The 16,126-nt window shown below is 55.7% G+C and overlaps 1 protein-coding gene across 1 annotated transcript in view; it reads right to left on the bottom strand.

Annotated features, from left to right (window-relative positions):
* Nucleotides 1-12,854, bottom strand: part of EDA (ectodysplasin A) — a gene marked incomplete at its 5' end in the record, with an annotated part of 82,965 nt that extends 70,111 nt beyond the window's left edge. Inside the window, one exon of the mRNA XM_082323417.1 lies at nucleotides 12,570-12,854. Coding sequence (XP_082179543.1) covers nucleotides 12,570-12,854 — 285 coding nt within the window. The remainder of the gene's footprint in view (nucleotides 1-12,569) is intronic.
* Nucleotides 12,855-16,126: the final 3,272 nt, after the last annotated feature.

The raw sequence follows: 16,126 nt of genomic DNA, 5'->3' as shown, positions 1-16,126 counted from the left end.
CAGAGATAAGCAAAACCAAACCCAGACCCCACTGAACCCCCCAAAACCCCAGGCAATCCCAGGACGGCGCTGAGGGGACACAGGTTTTCCCCAGAAGAACACTTCAACGCCAACAGAGGCAGCACCAGAACACAGCGATTCGGGTTGCTCAGTCCCACACAGCAGGCCAACTGGGTTTTCTCCTTCAAAAAAAAAAAAAAGAAAAAACAAAAAAACCCCGAAGTAGCAGCCAGCAGATACGCAGCTTCTGGCTACACTGTGCTGGTGACTACCAGGCAGGAAAGAGCTCTCACATATGCTCAACTGAAGTCTCCAAACCTGCTTCTAACCAGGTCCCACGAAGCACGGCCACCTTCCCCGTGCCGGCGGCTAAGGGCTGCTCAGCAGCGAGCCCCGGGTGCTCTGCTCTCCTCAGGCGGGTGGTTCCCAACAGCCCCTGCCCAGGAACGCCCCGGGATGCCCGGGAGGCTTTAAAAAAGCTCGGGTATCTCAATTTTTTCCTAGCAGTTACCACAGCAGCAGGATTTAACCTCGCTGGGGCGATTCCGCACACCCAGCTCACGTCAGTGCCACAGCATCCCGTGCCTTAAAGCCCTTCACTGCCACATCAGAAATGTTTTCCGGCAGAAGTGCCTCGGAAGCTCAGGCACGTGAGCCTTGGTGTGGAAAAATCCCTTTTTCCCCCCGTTTACCTGCTCTTTGCTACCACCAGAGCCTGGAAAACTGCAGCAATGCTGCAAAAATCACCGATCCCTAGATCTGAGCTGAAATCTTTCACCTGCAGTTTATTCGTACGTTTGGGCTTTCAAGATTAAGTTCCACAACCTGCAAAACAAAAAGGGCTTCGGGAAGGGATGAAGACAGGTCAGCAGCCACCAAAGAGGACCAGCAGCACAACGATCCCACCACGCTGCCCGAGGAGCTGGAATTAAAGCCCAGCATCACCAGTACAACAGCTGCGCTTCCCAGGTAAGCTCATGTCGAATAACACCAAGTTCTGCGCAGTCCAGGAATCTGTGCGTGAGCCATGTTCCGAGTCAAAACAACTCCTTTCAATAACAGAAGAAACAGATGAAACCTCTGAGCCAGCAATAAAGATGTTGCTAAAAAGAATCACAGAATCATCAAGGTTGGAAAAGACCCTTAAGATCATCGAGTCCAACCGTTAACCCAGCACAGCCCAGTCTTCACTATACCATGTCCTCGAGCACCGTATCTGTCCGTTCTTTAAATACCTCCAGGGATGGAGACTCAACCACTTCCCTGGGCAGCCTGTGCCAATGCTTGACCACCCTCTCGGTGAAGAAGTCTTTCCTAATATCCAACCCAAACCTCCCCTGGCGCAGCTTGAGGCCGTTTCCTCTTGTCCTATCACTCGTTACTGGGGAGAAGAGACCGACCCCCACCTCGCTCCAGCCTCCTTTCAGGCAGCTGTAGAGAGCAATGAGGGCTCCCCTCAGCCTCCTCTTCTCCAGACTAAACAACCCCAGCTCCCTCAGCCGCTCCTCATAAGACTTGTGCTCTAGACCCTTCACCAACTTTGTTGCCCTCCTCTGGCCACGCTCCAGCCCCTCGATGTCCTTCTTGTAGTGAGGGGGCCCAACACTGAACACAGGACTCGAGGGGCGGCCTCACCAGTGCCGAGTGCAGGGGCACCATCACCTCCCTGCTCCTGCTGGCCACACTATTCCTGATACAAGCCAGGATGCCATTGGCCTTCTTGGCCACCTGAGCACGCTGCTGGCTCATGTTCAGGTGGCTGTCAACCAACACCCGCAGGTCCTTTCCCGCCGGGCAGCTCCCAGCCGCTCCTCCCCCAGCCTGTAGCGTTGCCTGGGGTTGTTGTGACCCAAGTGCAGGACCCGGCACTGAGCCTTGTTGAACCTCATGCAGTTGGCCCCGGCCCAACGATCCAGCCTGGCCAGGTCCCTCTGCAGAGCCTCCCTGCCCTCCAGCAGGTCGACACTTCCACCCCACTTGGTGTCATCTGCAAACTGACCGAGGGTGCCCTCGATCCCCTCGTCCAGATCATCAATGAAGATGTTGAACAGGACCGGCCCCAGCACTGAGCCCTGGGGAACAGCACTGGGAACCGGCCACCAACTGGATGTGACTCCATTCACCACCCCTCTCTGGGCTCGGCCGTCCAGCCAGTTTTTAACCCAGCGCAGAGTGCACCCATCCAAGCCGTGAGCAGCCAGCTTCTCCAGGAGAATGCAAAAGAAGATACAACAATCCTTTAAAAATTAAAATCTTGAAACTTTACCTTGCTCCACACATAGAAAAAGCCTCTTTTTGATCTGCAGACGAGGAAATCTCCCTCAATTTGATCCCGCACCACGGGGGCGGCTCAGCTGCCGGAGGGAGCGGGCGAGCAGGGCGGCCCTCGCCCTGGCGGAGCGGGTCCCTCGGCCCGGATCACCCGCCTTCCCAGCAAGAGGCAATACCGCAACCTCGGCAAGCACCGGCAGGCCTGTCCATGGCTCAAAGGCAGCCAACGTACTAATTTACTTCATTACCACTAAAAAGGTAGTAACAGCTGCAGTTAAAAAACAACCTTTTTTTTTTTTTTTTTTTTTTACGCGTTTTCATCCCACTCTCTGGATACACCTCATCAGCTGCACGTCCAGCAGCTCCTATTTTGATCTGCTTTATCCGCCATCGGGTATGTTTTATGGGAAAGCATGAGAATTAAAGCTTTCCAGGCAGGAACGCCAGCCCTCCTGACTGCTGCAGCCCCAGGTTTCTCAACGCCTGATGCGAATCGGGGTGAAACGCACTGACAGGCAGAACGGCGGCACCCTGCAACTACGGTAAAAAATAAAAATCTCATTTTTGAGTCTGAACTGCTTACTCCTCTCAGTAGCAGGTTAGCAACAGTTCCAGCTATCAGCTTTAAATTATTTATCTGATTTTCCCATCCCATGGGAAAATTAAATAAAAATGCTGGTTAAGGTTAGCAGTAGCTCAGCAACTTATTTGCAAGGTTGAAGGAAATAATTGCTCCAAAATTATTTCCTGGATTAATTTCATGAGCCCAGCACATGGAGGAGACTGGAAGGATCACGCGAAGTCTGTTTAGGCCATTAGTGCCTGCCCCACGCCGCGTCCGCAGCCCCACGCTTCCCTGGGAAACCCGGGAAAAGCCGCTGCCGCTTCATAGGTGAGAAAATAAAAGGAAGAAGCCAAAGATACATATTTTTTTTTTTTCCTTCTGGACAAGGTACGCTGCATTTATGTCTTCTCTAAGGCTAATGAGGTATTTGCTGCGTACCTGAGCGCGTGAGGTTATTTTCTGTTTGCGAAGCAGCCCCTTCCTGGACCTGCCATCAAGCGTTGGTCTCGTCTTTCCTCCTGTTGCAAGCACTTACTTAGTATTTTTTTTTTTTTTTACACAGAAAAAAATCCCACATGTGCAGACCCATAGAAAAATGCTGTCACGGAGATGGAGAACAGTGAATAAAACAAACAACTGAAAAACCAAGGGATAGCATTTCTGCGTGCCAGTCTTATTCAACAAGAAGTTGATGAAGAAGCGTGATGAGGTTTATATCCAGGGAGCAGCGCGCAGGAGCAGCAGCTTAACTATCATGCCAACCAGAAAAGCCACAAGCCCTCCTGGAGCAGGGCCAGGAGCACCAGCGCCGGGCCAGCACGGAGCCGGAGCCACCAGGGACGTGGCTCAGCCTTGACCATGGCGGAGACCACAACCCCGACTCTTCCACCCATGCAGAATTCACAGTTATAGAGCTGTTACATGCTCTGAGGTAGCTTTTCCTTCAAGTGCTGGCTTAAGAATCTCCCTCGCTATCTTTCCCCTTGTTATGTGCCTCCAGAGAGATTTAAAACACAGAGGTAGAATGAATTGCAAAGAGGGATTAGGGGCAGCCAGACAAAGGCTGCAGAGAGGGCCAGGGCTGCGCCCGGCCGCATCGCCGCAGGGGACTGAGCCCCGCTTTGTCCCTAATGGGCGGCTCCTGGGACACTGTGCCTGCTGTGAAGGAGGTAAAACAGCAGAGAAAAGAAGGGCCTGAGCTTGCAGAGTCCCATTCGCCATCGCTGCTGCAGTCTGGGCTGGCAGCTCTACACTGGCCCAAATTCAGCCCACGGCTGGGCCACAGCACAAGCGGCAGCGTGCCGGACTGGCAGGAGGGCGAGCCTTCCTCTCGCCTCTTCTCCCTCGCCCCGCCGGGAGCCAGCCAGCAGCTACCAGCTTTGCCACTGCACCCAGGTCCTGCTGCCATGCCATGCCACGCAAGCCCTGCTGCTGCGAAGCCATGCAACGCAGCAACATGCAGTGACCACAGTCCCACGCAACACCACGCCTTGCCACGCAACACCACGTCGAGCAATGGCATGCCACTGCAAAGCCACCCAATGCCATGCCATGCCATGCCGCTGCAAAGCCACGCAATGCCATGCTGCTTAACACTCACTGCTGCAAAGCCATGCAACCCCATGCCATGGAACGCCTGCTGCTGCAAAGCCATGCAGTGCAACCCCGTGCCATGCAATGCCTGCTGCTGCAAAGCCATGCAGTGCAACCCCGTGCCATGCAATGCCTGCTGCTGCAAAGCCATGCAGTGCAACCCCGTGCCATGGAACGCCGCTGCTGCAAAGCCATGTGATACCTGCCACAGTGTCACGCCACGCAATGCCCATGGCTGCAAAGCCATGCAATGCAACCCCACGCCACGTAATGCCCATGGCTGCAAAGCTGTGCAATGCAACCCCATGCCAGGCAATGCCCACGGCTGCAAAGCCATGCAACGCGCTGCCCACCACTGGCGTGCTTCCTGAACAGGTCCCACACTTTTCTCAACACATTTAGGTCTCCCGAATGAACCCAACCAAGAATAAAATGCTGGAGGCAGAGGTTCAGCTTTGCACGGCCTTATTCCTCCTTACCACGCGCAGACAGGAGGCACAGCGCGCAGAGCTAAATCGCTTGCAGATTTACGTATCGTTGCAAGTCGCTGTTCCGTTGCTCCTGCTGCGAGAGCCATTCCTGAGGAAGCGCGGATAGACCAGGGAACGAGGAGGTGCAGCTCCGGCAGGAGGATGCTGGCACTTGCCATTTGGAATACATTATAGCACTGGCATTTCATCAGTACAGCCTTGCATATTTAGTACTTTGCACTTACAACAGAATTTTATTTGGGCTTATGGAAAGAGCTCATTTTAATATCCACCCATCTGTGAGTAATTATTTCTGTTATAGTAGCATTCAGGCCCAACTGGCATCAGCACCATTAGCATACAAAACCAGCGCGTTTCCCCCAGAGTTTAACAAGAGAGCACTTACAACTGCAACATGTAAAAGTCGAGGCAAGAGCTTTATTTGTCTCTCCTATAAAGACCGTTAACTATTTTAAAATTGCATCCACATCTCACTGTAATTTTGTACTTGTGCACAAGGCACTCTGACAGATGACACATCTTCAGAGACACGCTTACCACTTACTCACTGCACCGAGTTTACTCGGTGCTTTACATTCACCAAAAACCCTCAGCCTCTCGCATAGGGGTTACCTTTTGCAGCCAGACACCTCTAAAAATAACATCCTCTTAAAGTGTTGAAAGATATTAAAATATAAAGTCATTAACATATAATAAGACTGGAATGAGAGCTTCGCATGCTCTGAAGCTCGCAGGGTTTGGCTTCCAGTCAAGAAAAATATATTGGATTAGTACGAGAGCAAAATTAGGACAGTGTGCAGTTTAATTAGCATTACAAGATACTACATGTGTATGGAAGAGCAGAGAAGATTTATAGTATTATGTGGTAAGAAAAATAATGTTAAAAGGTTAGGATAATATCGGTTTGATAAAGCGCTACGTACTATGAGGTTAAGCGAAAGATAACTTTGGAATGCCACTGAGCGTTCTTTAAAAACCCAGGTTTGAGTGTTTGCCAGTTAATTCATCTAAAAATTGTGGAAAAACCCTGCAACTTTGGTCACGTGTGGGCAACAACCACCTTCTCCATCGAGGAATTCAATAAATGCTGATAAAAAGTCCGGAGTCCTTGCACAAAGTTGCAGTATTTATCCTTCACGGAATGAGCAGAAAATAAAAATAAAGACAACAGACGGCCAGCTCGGCTCCGGAAGGGGAAGACGGGGCAGAGGCTGCGACAGGCCGGAGGGGAAGGCAGCGCCGTGCTCCACGCTCGCCCCGTCCCGCCGCCGCGGCCGCCGGCCTCCCCGGGACGGCGGCGACAGCCACGGGCGCTGGCTCGCGGCGTTAGTTCTCCATCGCACGCGCTTTGCGCGCTCCGCCGCGCTCTTCCACCCGCGCCCGCTCCTCCCAGGGCCGACCCTGCCCCGATGCCTTATTCCTGCGTTATTCCTGATTCCGACATCAGCATCCCCACGTTCCTCCGTGAGCTGAGGCCTGTCCTCCTCCCCTTCCCGCGCATCACCAAATTAATTACATACTTGTCCCCCCTCCCTGCTTTTGGCTGGAAAAATTACTCTTTCCTTTCGCACTCCCGCAGTTATTTTGGAAAATCGGTCGTGTTCCCCCGCCAGCTCCGCTCCGGAGCAGCCGAGAACACAGGGCAGCACCCGCCGGGCACGGAGCAGGGCTGCCGCGCTCCCCGGGTCCTGCCGCCAACGCAAGCTTCGAGACAGCCGTTGCAAAATATATTTCGTATTTTCCAACTGCTTCTTCTCTCCTAGATGGGAGACTTTTCCTTTTTTACCCGGTCACTGTTCTGGCCAGCATCCCCAGCGCTCTGAGGGTTTCCCCTGCGAGACCCACCGCAGCCAACCTGTATTTGGAGACCCCAGAGCCACAGTTATTTTTTCCCCCTCGCTGACAGTTTCCCCCTTTCCAAAGGGGAATTCCCAAGCTCCAGCCCTCGCAGCTGACCACCTCGGGAGCGGTGACATCCCACGGCACACGACATGGCGCCCGCCTCACCTCCTCGGCGTAACGAGGCAGAGCAAAACGCACCCAAGCGGCGCCGCAGATCTGGAAATGGGCAGAGGGTGCCTAAAGCAGCGAACCAAAGGAGACGGCTCCTCCGCGCGCCGGGAGCTAAACCCGCGGCACACGCGCGGATGCTCCTCAAACCTCCGGGCAAAGCTCGCGCCGTGCTTAATTTCCCAATTAACGCGGCAGTCGCTGCCATTCTCCTGACGCCCCGTACCATTTTCATCTTAAACGGCGGCGTTATGGATTCGTGCCAGAGTTTGCACAGAATATTCACAGGCATAGTAGCAGGAATATGTTTTCTATTTGCTCTCAGGCGATCCCGCCGCAGCCCCCTCTCCCCGGCGCAGCCCCCGAACCTCACGCAGCCTCAGGAATGTGATCCCCTCTGTCGAGGGACGTGAATGAAGGTTACCAGACCCCTGATGCCTTACGGGCCAGAGAGCGCGCTGCGGTCTCCCTTTATTGCCCTGTAAGAGCTTCCTTCAGCTACAACCGAGACCGCCAAGTGTAATTCCAGGGAAAACCCACCACGGAAGGCATCCCAAAACACCACCCTCCTCCTGCTCCACTGCCCACCTGCACAGAGCCGGGGTTTCCATAACCCAAGATCAGAAGTCCCGAAATCCTGGAGCACGAGCCCCGACCAGGTATTTAAAGGTTTGTGCCCTGCGGGGAGGCTGCTGGGGAAGCGCTTCCAACAAGACGCTCCGCTCGCAGCTTTCAGCACCCTGTCAGGTCTCAGCTCTTCCCAGATCCATCACGCACCGCCGCAGCCCCCCGGCTCGGGATGCGGGAACCAGAGACGGGGACGAGCGTGCACGGACGAGCTCGAGGTATGCTCGGGGAGGGAGAAGGCTCTGCAGCAGCTTTAATGCCTTTAGCCCCTTTGACAGCATGTGGTGCGCTCGCACCCTAGTGCTGTCTTCTACTCCGGAGCTGGAATTTCGAAGAAAGGGCAAAATAACTGCAATTTCACATTAGTGAGGCAAAAGGCAGGAAGGTGCCCTCATGGCGGAGCATTAGGACCCTTCTGCTTTTGCCCCAGGTAAGTCTTGCCTGGATGCTCTGACCAGCCCTTGAAACTACGCTTCAGCACAGAGCTACTTGCGCTCGACCGACAGGATTGAGAACCACCGTGCAATTATTTTGAGAACAGACGGCAGCAAATCCCTGGCCACAAATCCCTATTTTCGATTACGACCCTTCGGTGGCAGAGAGCGGACAACAGGCCAAGCGTGAAAGACAACGCGGTGTCCGTCTGTCCTCTACGACCCAGCGCTCTTCCCCACGGCCGGTTACGGAGCCGCACGCCACAACCCTTCTCCAGGTGAAACCGCCCAAATAATTCGCCACGAGTTACTCTGCCGCAGCGCCCTGACCAGAAACAGAGAAAAACTATATATTACTCCCTAAATCTTTTCCTACCTTCCCCTCAAGTAAAGCCAGTTATGCGTTTTTACTAAATATAACAAAAAGCAGCGTTCACAGACTAAAGTTGCACACTCTGTATCTTTCCGTTCGCTACATTTCTGTATATATTTGCTGTATTTTGCTCCCTATCTTTCCGTTCGCTACATTTCTGTATATATTTGCTGTATTTTGCTGCGTATCTTTCCGTTCGCTACATTTCTGTATATATTTGCTGTATTTTGCTGCGTATCTTTCCGTTCGCTACATTTCTGTATATATTTGCTGTATTTTGCTGCGTATCTTTCCGTTCGCTACATTTCTGTATATATTTGCTGTATTTTGCTGCGTATCTTTCCGTTCGCTACATTTCTGTATATATTTGCTGTATTTTGCTGCGTATCTTTCCGTTCGCTACATTTCTGTATATATTTGCTGTATTTTGCTGCGTATCTTTCCGTTCGCTACATTTCTGTATATATTTGCTGTATTTTGCTGCATATCTTTCCGTTCGCTACATTTCTGTATATATTTGCTGTATTTTGCTGCATATCTTTCCGTTCGCTACATTTCTGTATATATTCGCTGTATTTCTGTATACACAACTACAAGCAAAATACTACTTCGCCTCTAGAGCTGTATTCCTATAACGTCCTTACCGCATGAGCAAGCAGGCTCTTAGAAGGCAGATATAAGGTACCGGGGTCGCGTGCCGCCTAACGACTGCCGGACAGACGGACCCTGCCTGCTGCTTCGGGAGGTGGAGGGATACGGGTGGGAATGGGCAGAAACACAGGTAAAGGCACAACGAGGGGGATACAGACGTTGCTTTGGTGGAATGGCAAACGCCGGCATGGCCGGGAAGGCCGATGGAAGCGCTACTCGAAAGCGGGTACGGCCTTGGTGAAGAAAGCAAGAGGAAAACCTGCAAGGAGGGCACCTCTGGTGCCGGCGAAGGTGAATGCCGGTACCCGAGCGCCTGCTCAGCACATTTTTTCGGATGAGTCGGCAGCAGGCGGCCCCCCCGGCAGCCGCAAGCGCCTCCGCCATCGGTGTGATCCGACGTATCCGACGGGTGCCGGGTCCTCCTCCGAGAGGCCGGCTTTGGCCACTCCGGAGCCCGTCTCAGGAGGCTCGCGAGGGCACGCGCTTCGCCCGGCGCTTGCGAAAAACAAGTTTTTGCAGAAATGCGGCACGACACGGACTTGCTCGGAGTAAAAGCACAGCAACGACGCTCTGCAAGGCTCAAATATTGCAGGGATGATCTTTTCGACAACAAAACACAATCTAGTTTAGGCATAAAATATTTTAATGAGCGGTACGCAGTACCCTGCTGCCTGTCCTCCGCGAGCGGAGCCACGAGCCAGGCGCCTGCCAAACGCTAATGAACACGCTGACAGAACCGCTTTTGTATCCCGCAGCACATCCATCCGAGGGGATTATTCGGATTTTACACCGAGAGCCAGGGCTGGACGTACCACCGCCCCCCGAATCCGCTGTCGCATCTCAGAGGGACGGCAACCGGAGAGACGGTGAACGAAAGCAGCATTAACCAACTTTTCATCTCGACGCCAAACCAGTGATGCAACACCCCGCAGCTTCTGGGACAAAGATGGGAACTACAATGCCTCAACCTCTGCCATGAAAAATTGCCCTTGTATCTTAAATGAGTTACATATTTGAATACCCTGTAAGATAGGGAAGCGGGGCGTTATCGAGCTGCCAAATCTCACTCCTGTCATGAGGTCATTTCTGGCACCCGGCCAGGCGAGATTTCTGCCAAAATCTCGGTGCTGACCATCGCGCCCCGGCCTTCCCCGCTCCTCTCCCTCCCGCCGCAGGTCGGGGGGGGGGGGGGGCGGGGGGAGAAAAAAAAAAAAGAAAAAAGGGTCAGGGAAAGGAATAATGTTGTTTTTAAATCAGCGTGTACAATCGCAACACATGCGGTACTCGGCCTCTTTACTGAAAATACTTTGCACAGCTGAACACAGGGCAGGGGCTGCCTGGGGGCTCCCAGCACCGCGTTGTTGGGGTGCTGGATCCCCCCAGCGCACCCCGACGCTGACCGCTCCCTCGCAGGTCCCTGGGGGAGAAATGCCACCGATCAGATCTCTTGAAATAATTATTTAGGAATTTCTGCCTGATTTATCTAAGCATCTGTCTCCCGACACACGTGCACGGGACCGGACTTTACCAGCAGCGCAGCTTGGCTGTGCCGGGCTGGAAAGCAGCTAGGAACCCCAGACGTACCCCGAAGGTTTGAACACTGCCGATATTAACTTTTCCAATAAGGCTGTGTGCAAATACCTCGTTTCATTGCTCTCATCCCAGCAGGGGTGTACTCCCAGCACCCTAAGCCCCAGAAGGTGGCTGCTGTTAGCTGCACACAGACTCAAGCGAATGGTAAGGCAGAACAGGCAGCGAGAAACAGGAGAGCAGCACTACTACAAATAAGATTAATTACACGTTGTCACAGCACCGGTTTCCAAACAGAGCGTTTTCGGTGCCAGCAGCTCGGCTGCGAGCCCTGCGCTGCCCGGCAAGCCCAGCGCTCCGCCTGCCCTCACTGCAAGGAAAGTTTCTCTCACAACCGACTGCTTCAATATGTCCGAAAGAATTTTTCATCTTATACCAGACAGGCCAGATGTAAAGCAAAGAAATAAATAATTAGCATTACCTTATCTGGAGTATGTCAGCTGTAGCGAGCGACGCTTGGATCTTCGTACACATCCAGAGACGAATTATCTAACGCTGTAATTTATGAACGCCTCAACTATTTACCCTGGTATTTCATTATACGTTCGCTGGAAAGAAGAGCTCTAAAGACTAAACAGATCCAGCACGATAACACGAAAGGAACTTCAGCCGCATGCTATTACAAGACAACCTAAGAATTCCAACACGACATCGAGCCGCTCCGACTCACTTTATGTTGACACCGCTTAAGCACCGAAGTGGGGGGGGGGGGGAGGGGGGCACGAAAAAAAAAGCGATGACCAGATCGCACGGGTTCTCTCCGGTTCAACGCTTACTCGGATTTTATTATTGGAAGCTGCGGAATCCAAACACCCGCCGGAAGGCGTGAGCCCGGCTTTCCCGGGAGCAGCCGAGGCCGGCGCAGCGGAACGGCTGCCCGCTGCCAAGTCGGAAGAAGAATTTCCAAACTCGCCGCTTTATCAAAGCTATTTTTGTCCTGCCGCCCCCCCTGCCCCCACGCATCGATAACCAGCAAGGCGAGGACTGCCGGGGTGCTGCGGCGGGGCTCCGCGTCCCCGCTCCCCCGGGACCCCCGCTGGCACCCCCGGCCCAGCCACCCAGCACCTTCGGGGAGCAGGCCATCCGCTCACAAGGCTCGAAGGGGAGGAAACTCCTTCCTCCAGCTTATCCAGCTCGCAGCGAGGTTTCGTGCCTGGAAAAAATGAGCTAAGTTTGTGAGCGGAGGCCCCAGCTCCGCTCCTGCTCTCCCAGAGGCTCTCGGGGCAGGCGAGCCCCTCCGGGCACCCCCGCTCCCAGGGGCTCCATGCACCGGCCAGGAAAACCGGGGGCAGGAGCCAACCTGTCCTGCACGGTCCCGACGCGAAGGCTGCCGGGGAGGGGGGGCATCACCGCAGCGGCTGATGCATCGCGGTTGCGGGGCAGGGAGCGGGGAAGAAAAACCCACCTAATCCAGAGCCGCCGCCACCAACGGCGGCGGGCAGGGGGAGCGGGGCTGGGGCCGAGCCGTGCCGAGCTCCGCAGCCCGGGGAGGAGACCCCGGCCCCGGCTGCCCGGGCACGGCACCGCGCCCTCCCCGCCCGGCTGTCGGGAGCGCGGCCGACACCGCCGGGCTGTCACGACAGGACAGCGGCGGGCAGCAGGTGGAGCGCAGGCGGCCCCGCGCAGACCCCCGCAGCGCCGGCTCCCCCTTCCCGCGGTCCGGCAAAAGAAACCCAATTCTCCCCATATTTAACTCCCGCCAGCGGGAGTCTGCGGCTTTTCTTTTTCCTCCTTTTTCTAAATAAACACAAGTGAGGGTCGGGGTTAGGGGTTTGGTTTTGTTTTGGTTTTTTTCACGGGAGCGGGACGGCCCGAAACCGCATCCGCCGGCGGCGGGATGGAGCCGACCCCGCCGACGGAGCCGACCGGGCCGGGGTCCCCCCCGGGCGGCGCGGGGCTCCGCGACAAGTGCGGTCCGGCCCGGCCCGGCCCGGCCGCGACCCCCCCGCCCGCCCGGCACCCACCTGCTGCCGCCGCTCCGCGCCCTCGGCGGGCCGCTGCGGCCGGCCGGCGGCCGGGGCACCGGGGGCTGCCGCCGCCGTCCCGTCCCGCCGCGGCGGGGCGGCGGGCTGCGGGCCGCGGTCGCGGCGGAGCTCGGAGCGCAGCTCCAGGTAGCAGCCCAGCGTCAGGACGTGCAGCGCCAGCGACAGGGCGAAGAAGCCGAGGAAGAGCCGCCAGCTCCCGCCGCCGCCGCCGCCGCAAGCGCAGCCGCCGCGGGGCGCCGCCGCCTCCCTGCGCTCCGCACCCATGGCCGGCGGTACGGAGCGGCGAGGCGCCGAGCCGCTACTGCTCCATGCTCGGCCGGGGCGCGCCGTGCCGTGCTGCGCCGTGCCGCGCCGTGCCGCCGCGGGGCTGCGCGGCCGGGGCCGCCCCAGCGCCCCGCCAGCGGGCGGGGCTCCGGACGGGGCGGGGCCGGGGCGGGGCCGGGGCGGGACCGGGGCGGGGCCAGGCGCCGGCGGAGCCCCGCCCCGGTGCGGGCAGGGCCGGTGCGGGCAGGGCCCCGCAGAGGGACGGGTGTCCGCCGCCACCGCCGCTCCTCCGGGCAGCCTTTCTTTTGCAACCGCATCCTTTTTGTTTTGCAACCGCATCATCGCACGGGTTTTGGTTCTTTTGGCAGGAGGTATTGTGGATGCTGAGGGCCCCCGGGGAACGGGGCGTGTGTGCGGGAGCGGAGCCCGCCGCGGGGTACCAGGCCCTGGCGCCCGCTGGATGCCACATCTCCCGCTCGTGGGCATCCTCTGCCAGCCTGCGGCAAGCGCCCGGCCGGTTAGCCGTACCCCTGCATCTTCCAGCATCACGTTTATTCTTTCCTTTAAGCAAATAGAGCAAAGTTACAGACCGAAGCTGCAAAAAACGGGCTGGGCGGTCGCTCGGCACGGGTTATACATCACTAGCGTTGGAAGCGGGCTAGACAAGGGTGGAAACCGAGCGCTCGTCTCGTAGGAAGGGCAGCTGGCTGCAGCCCCCCTGGGACGGCGAACACCTGGGAGCGCGGCCGCGTTAGGCAAATCGTCTCTCAGAATGAGTTTCGCTGCCAGGCGGCTGCACGTGCAGAGGATTCTCTGCAATGAGAAATCAGAGGAGGCTTTTTGAGAGCAGGCAACAAAGACACACATAGCCCAGGGCACAGCAGGCAGACCTTAATGCGGGAGGCACCGCCTGGAAGGTGAATGCAGCCGAGCCCTGGGCGCTCAGCAGGCTTTTTCAATGTTTTGGGGCATGCAGAGCTGCCTTCTCCAGTTTTTCTAAGGTTTGATCCTGACTGCTAGAACCAAACTGAAGGTGGAGAACAGCGAGGGCAGAAGTGAACCAGGAAGAAGTCTGGGTTTTGGGAGGGAAGACTGTGAACTTCAAGAAAGCAGGCTTGAATAAACCATGAGGTTGGGTATACATCCCTCAGAAAACAAGGGGTGGGGGAAGATGTCCAGGGAGCTGCCGGTTCCTTACTGGAATTAGAGCAATGGCCCATCTGCAGCTCATCCCAGGGCAGAAGCGAGGCAGAAAGAATAGCACGAGATCAGCTTGGTCATCTCCAACACAACGAGGAACACGCACGGAAAGTGTAAATCAGACCGGTCCCCGACACCGGGTGTCAAAGAACAGCATGAGCGCGTGGGGACAGAGCCGAGGGGCAAGGCTCCGAGCGCGGGGGAGCGCAGGGACAGACGGCAAGCGGCGTGGGACAGACGGCAAGCGGCGTGGGAAATAAGACATGGATACAAGTATGTCAGTAAACGAGGAGAGAAAAACCAGGTGGTTCTTCTCGGCAAGGAGGAACACGTAGAGCTGAAATGGAAGCGAACAGAAGGGTTGGGACTATTTTAGTGAGAAATTACATTTTAAAAAAACCACTCAAGTTTCAGTCGGGCAGCTGCTAACACCAGCGACAGGTAAAACTGGGGAAGGTGGAGCAGAGATAGAAATATTAGGGTTTTTGCAAATAGCTGGGCCTAATGAAGATGATGTTTTAGCCAAATCATTAAGGGTTATCCCTGGGAATTCGTGGGGTCGAGGAGAGCTTAAAAGACTGGGTGAGGATGAATAATATGTTGGGAAATTATTATAGAGGCCACCCAGCTTGGCTAAATATCCCCAAAACATTGCAAATAATCACGGTGCTGGTTAGAACCCAGAGGGTGAGGTGGAGAGGAGGGGAGCTAAGGGGGATTTGTCGAGGGTGAGGCCAACGTGACCGCCTTGGTGACCCGGTACAGCAAAGCTGGCAGCTGCTCTGTCTTGATTTCCATGACGCTTTGACATTCCCACTGCAGAGAGGTTCCCTCGCCCGGGGCACTGCAGGGCCCGCCACCCCCGGGCTTGCGGGGGGAGGTGCCGGAGCAAGGCAGGAACCCGCGGCCGAGCCGGGGAGACTCCTTCCCGGAGCATTTGCACCCCAGGGATCCGTTCGCCGATAGTTTGCAGTCAAGGAAGCAACACATCGAAAGGAGCTCTGCCAAAGTCTTTGCTGGTTCGATGACCAGTCTGGTTTTACTCGATAAGGAAATTGAGAGCGAGATGCATAAGTGTCTGTATGATGCCTACGTGGCACAGGCTGCAAGGAAGTTCGAATAGAGCGTTAGAAATTATCTTAACAAATTGGAGAGGGGGCCTGAAGAAAATAGGGTGCAATTTGAAAGAATAAAAAAGGAGTGGAGAGGCCTCGGTGCGAGCACGAAGGAGCGGCTGGGGCTGCAGAGCGGGTGGGTGGCACTGCTGAGGGGCCCCGCCAGCTGCCTTAGCGCCTGCACTGGCGCAGAGCAGGGCAGCGGTGCTGGGGAAGCCAGCGCTGTGCGGGAGCGTTATACTTATCCCCGGATCGATGGAAGGGCGGCTGCGCCAAGGGCCGTCACCCGGCAAATCCCCCAGGCTCAGGAGCTGTGGGTGCCGATGCCAGCGAAGCTCCCTGGGAGGCGAGGGCGCTGGCCCCCGCGCTAGGCGTGCCGCGGGAAGGTCTTGCGTGCCCCGCGGTGCCCGGGGACGCGCCCCGTCAGCCCACCTCCTGCTGCACGGCTCTCGGGGCCGGACTGGGAGAGCTGGGTGGCCCCCGGCAGGTCTGTGTTCCCGTGCTCCGACACCCCGCGGGCAGGGTGAGTCTTACACGAGGCTGGCCTTTCCAGGGGAAAGCCTTCCAAGTCCTGGAACAGATTGCCTGGGAATTTGTGGGGTCTTCATCACCCCGTATTTCATGGATTACAGCTCTAAGGATTACCAGAGTTGCTCTTTATCCTGCCTTTGGGGAGGAGGATGAACTAGATGACCTCTTTGTAGTCCTTGCTAGCCTTATTTTTCTGCAATACGGTTTGGTTTTTTTTCTTTAAGTTCTGTGTAATAGTCATGAAATTATATGAGAGTCTCTGTTTCCATTTAAGAAAGAAATGTTTCTCTAATATTTGTGAAGAAAAAACTGGACGCATTAACCACTGCCAACCCGCACAACTCAAGAGCAAAAAGCAAATAAAAGCAAATGAACCCTCTGTACAAAATTCTGTCATTATTTTAGGACAATTTATTTGAATGCTTA

The sequence above is a fragment of the Platalea leucorodia genome (genome assembly GCF_965183815.1).
Source record: "Platalea leucorodia genome assembly, chromosome: 10".
Lineage (NCBI taxonomy): Eukaryota > Metazoa > Chordata > Aves > Pelecaniformes > Threskiornithidae > Platalea > Platalea leucorodia.
This window is presented reverse-complemented; position numbering and strand designations above follow the sequence as displayed.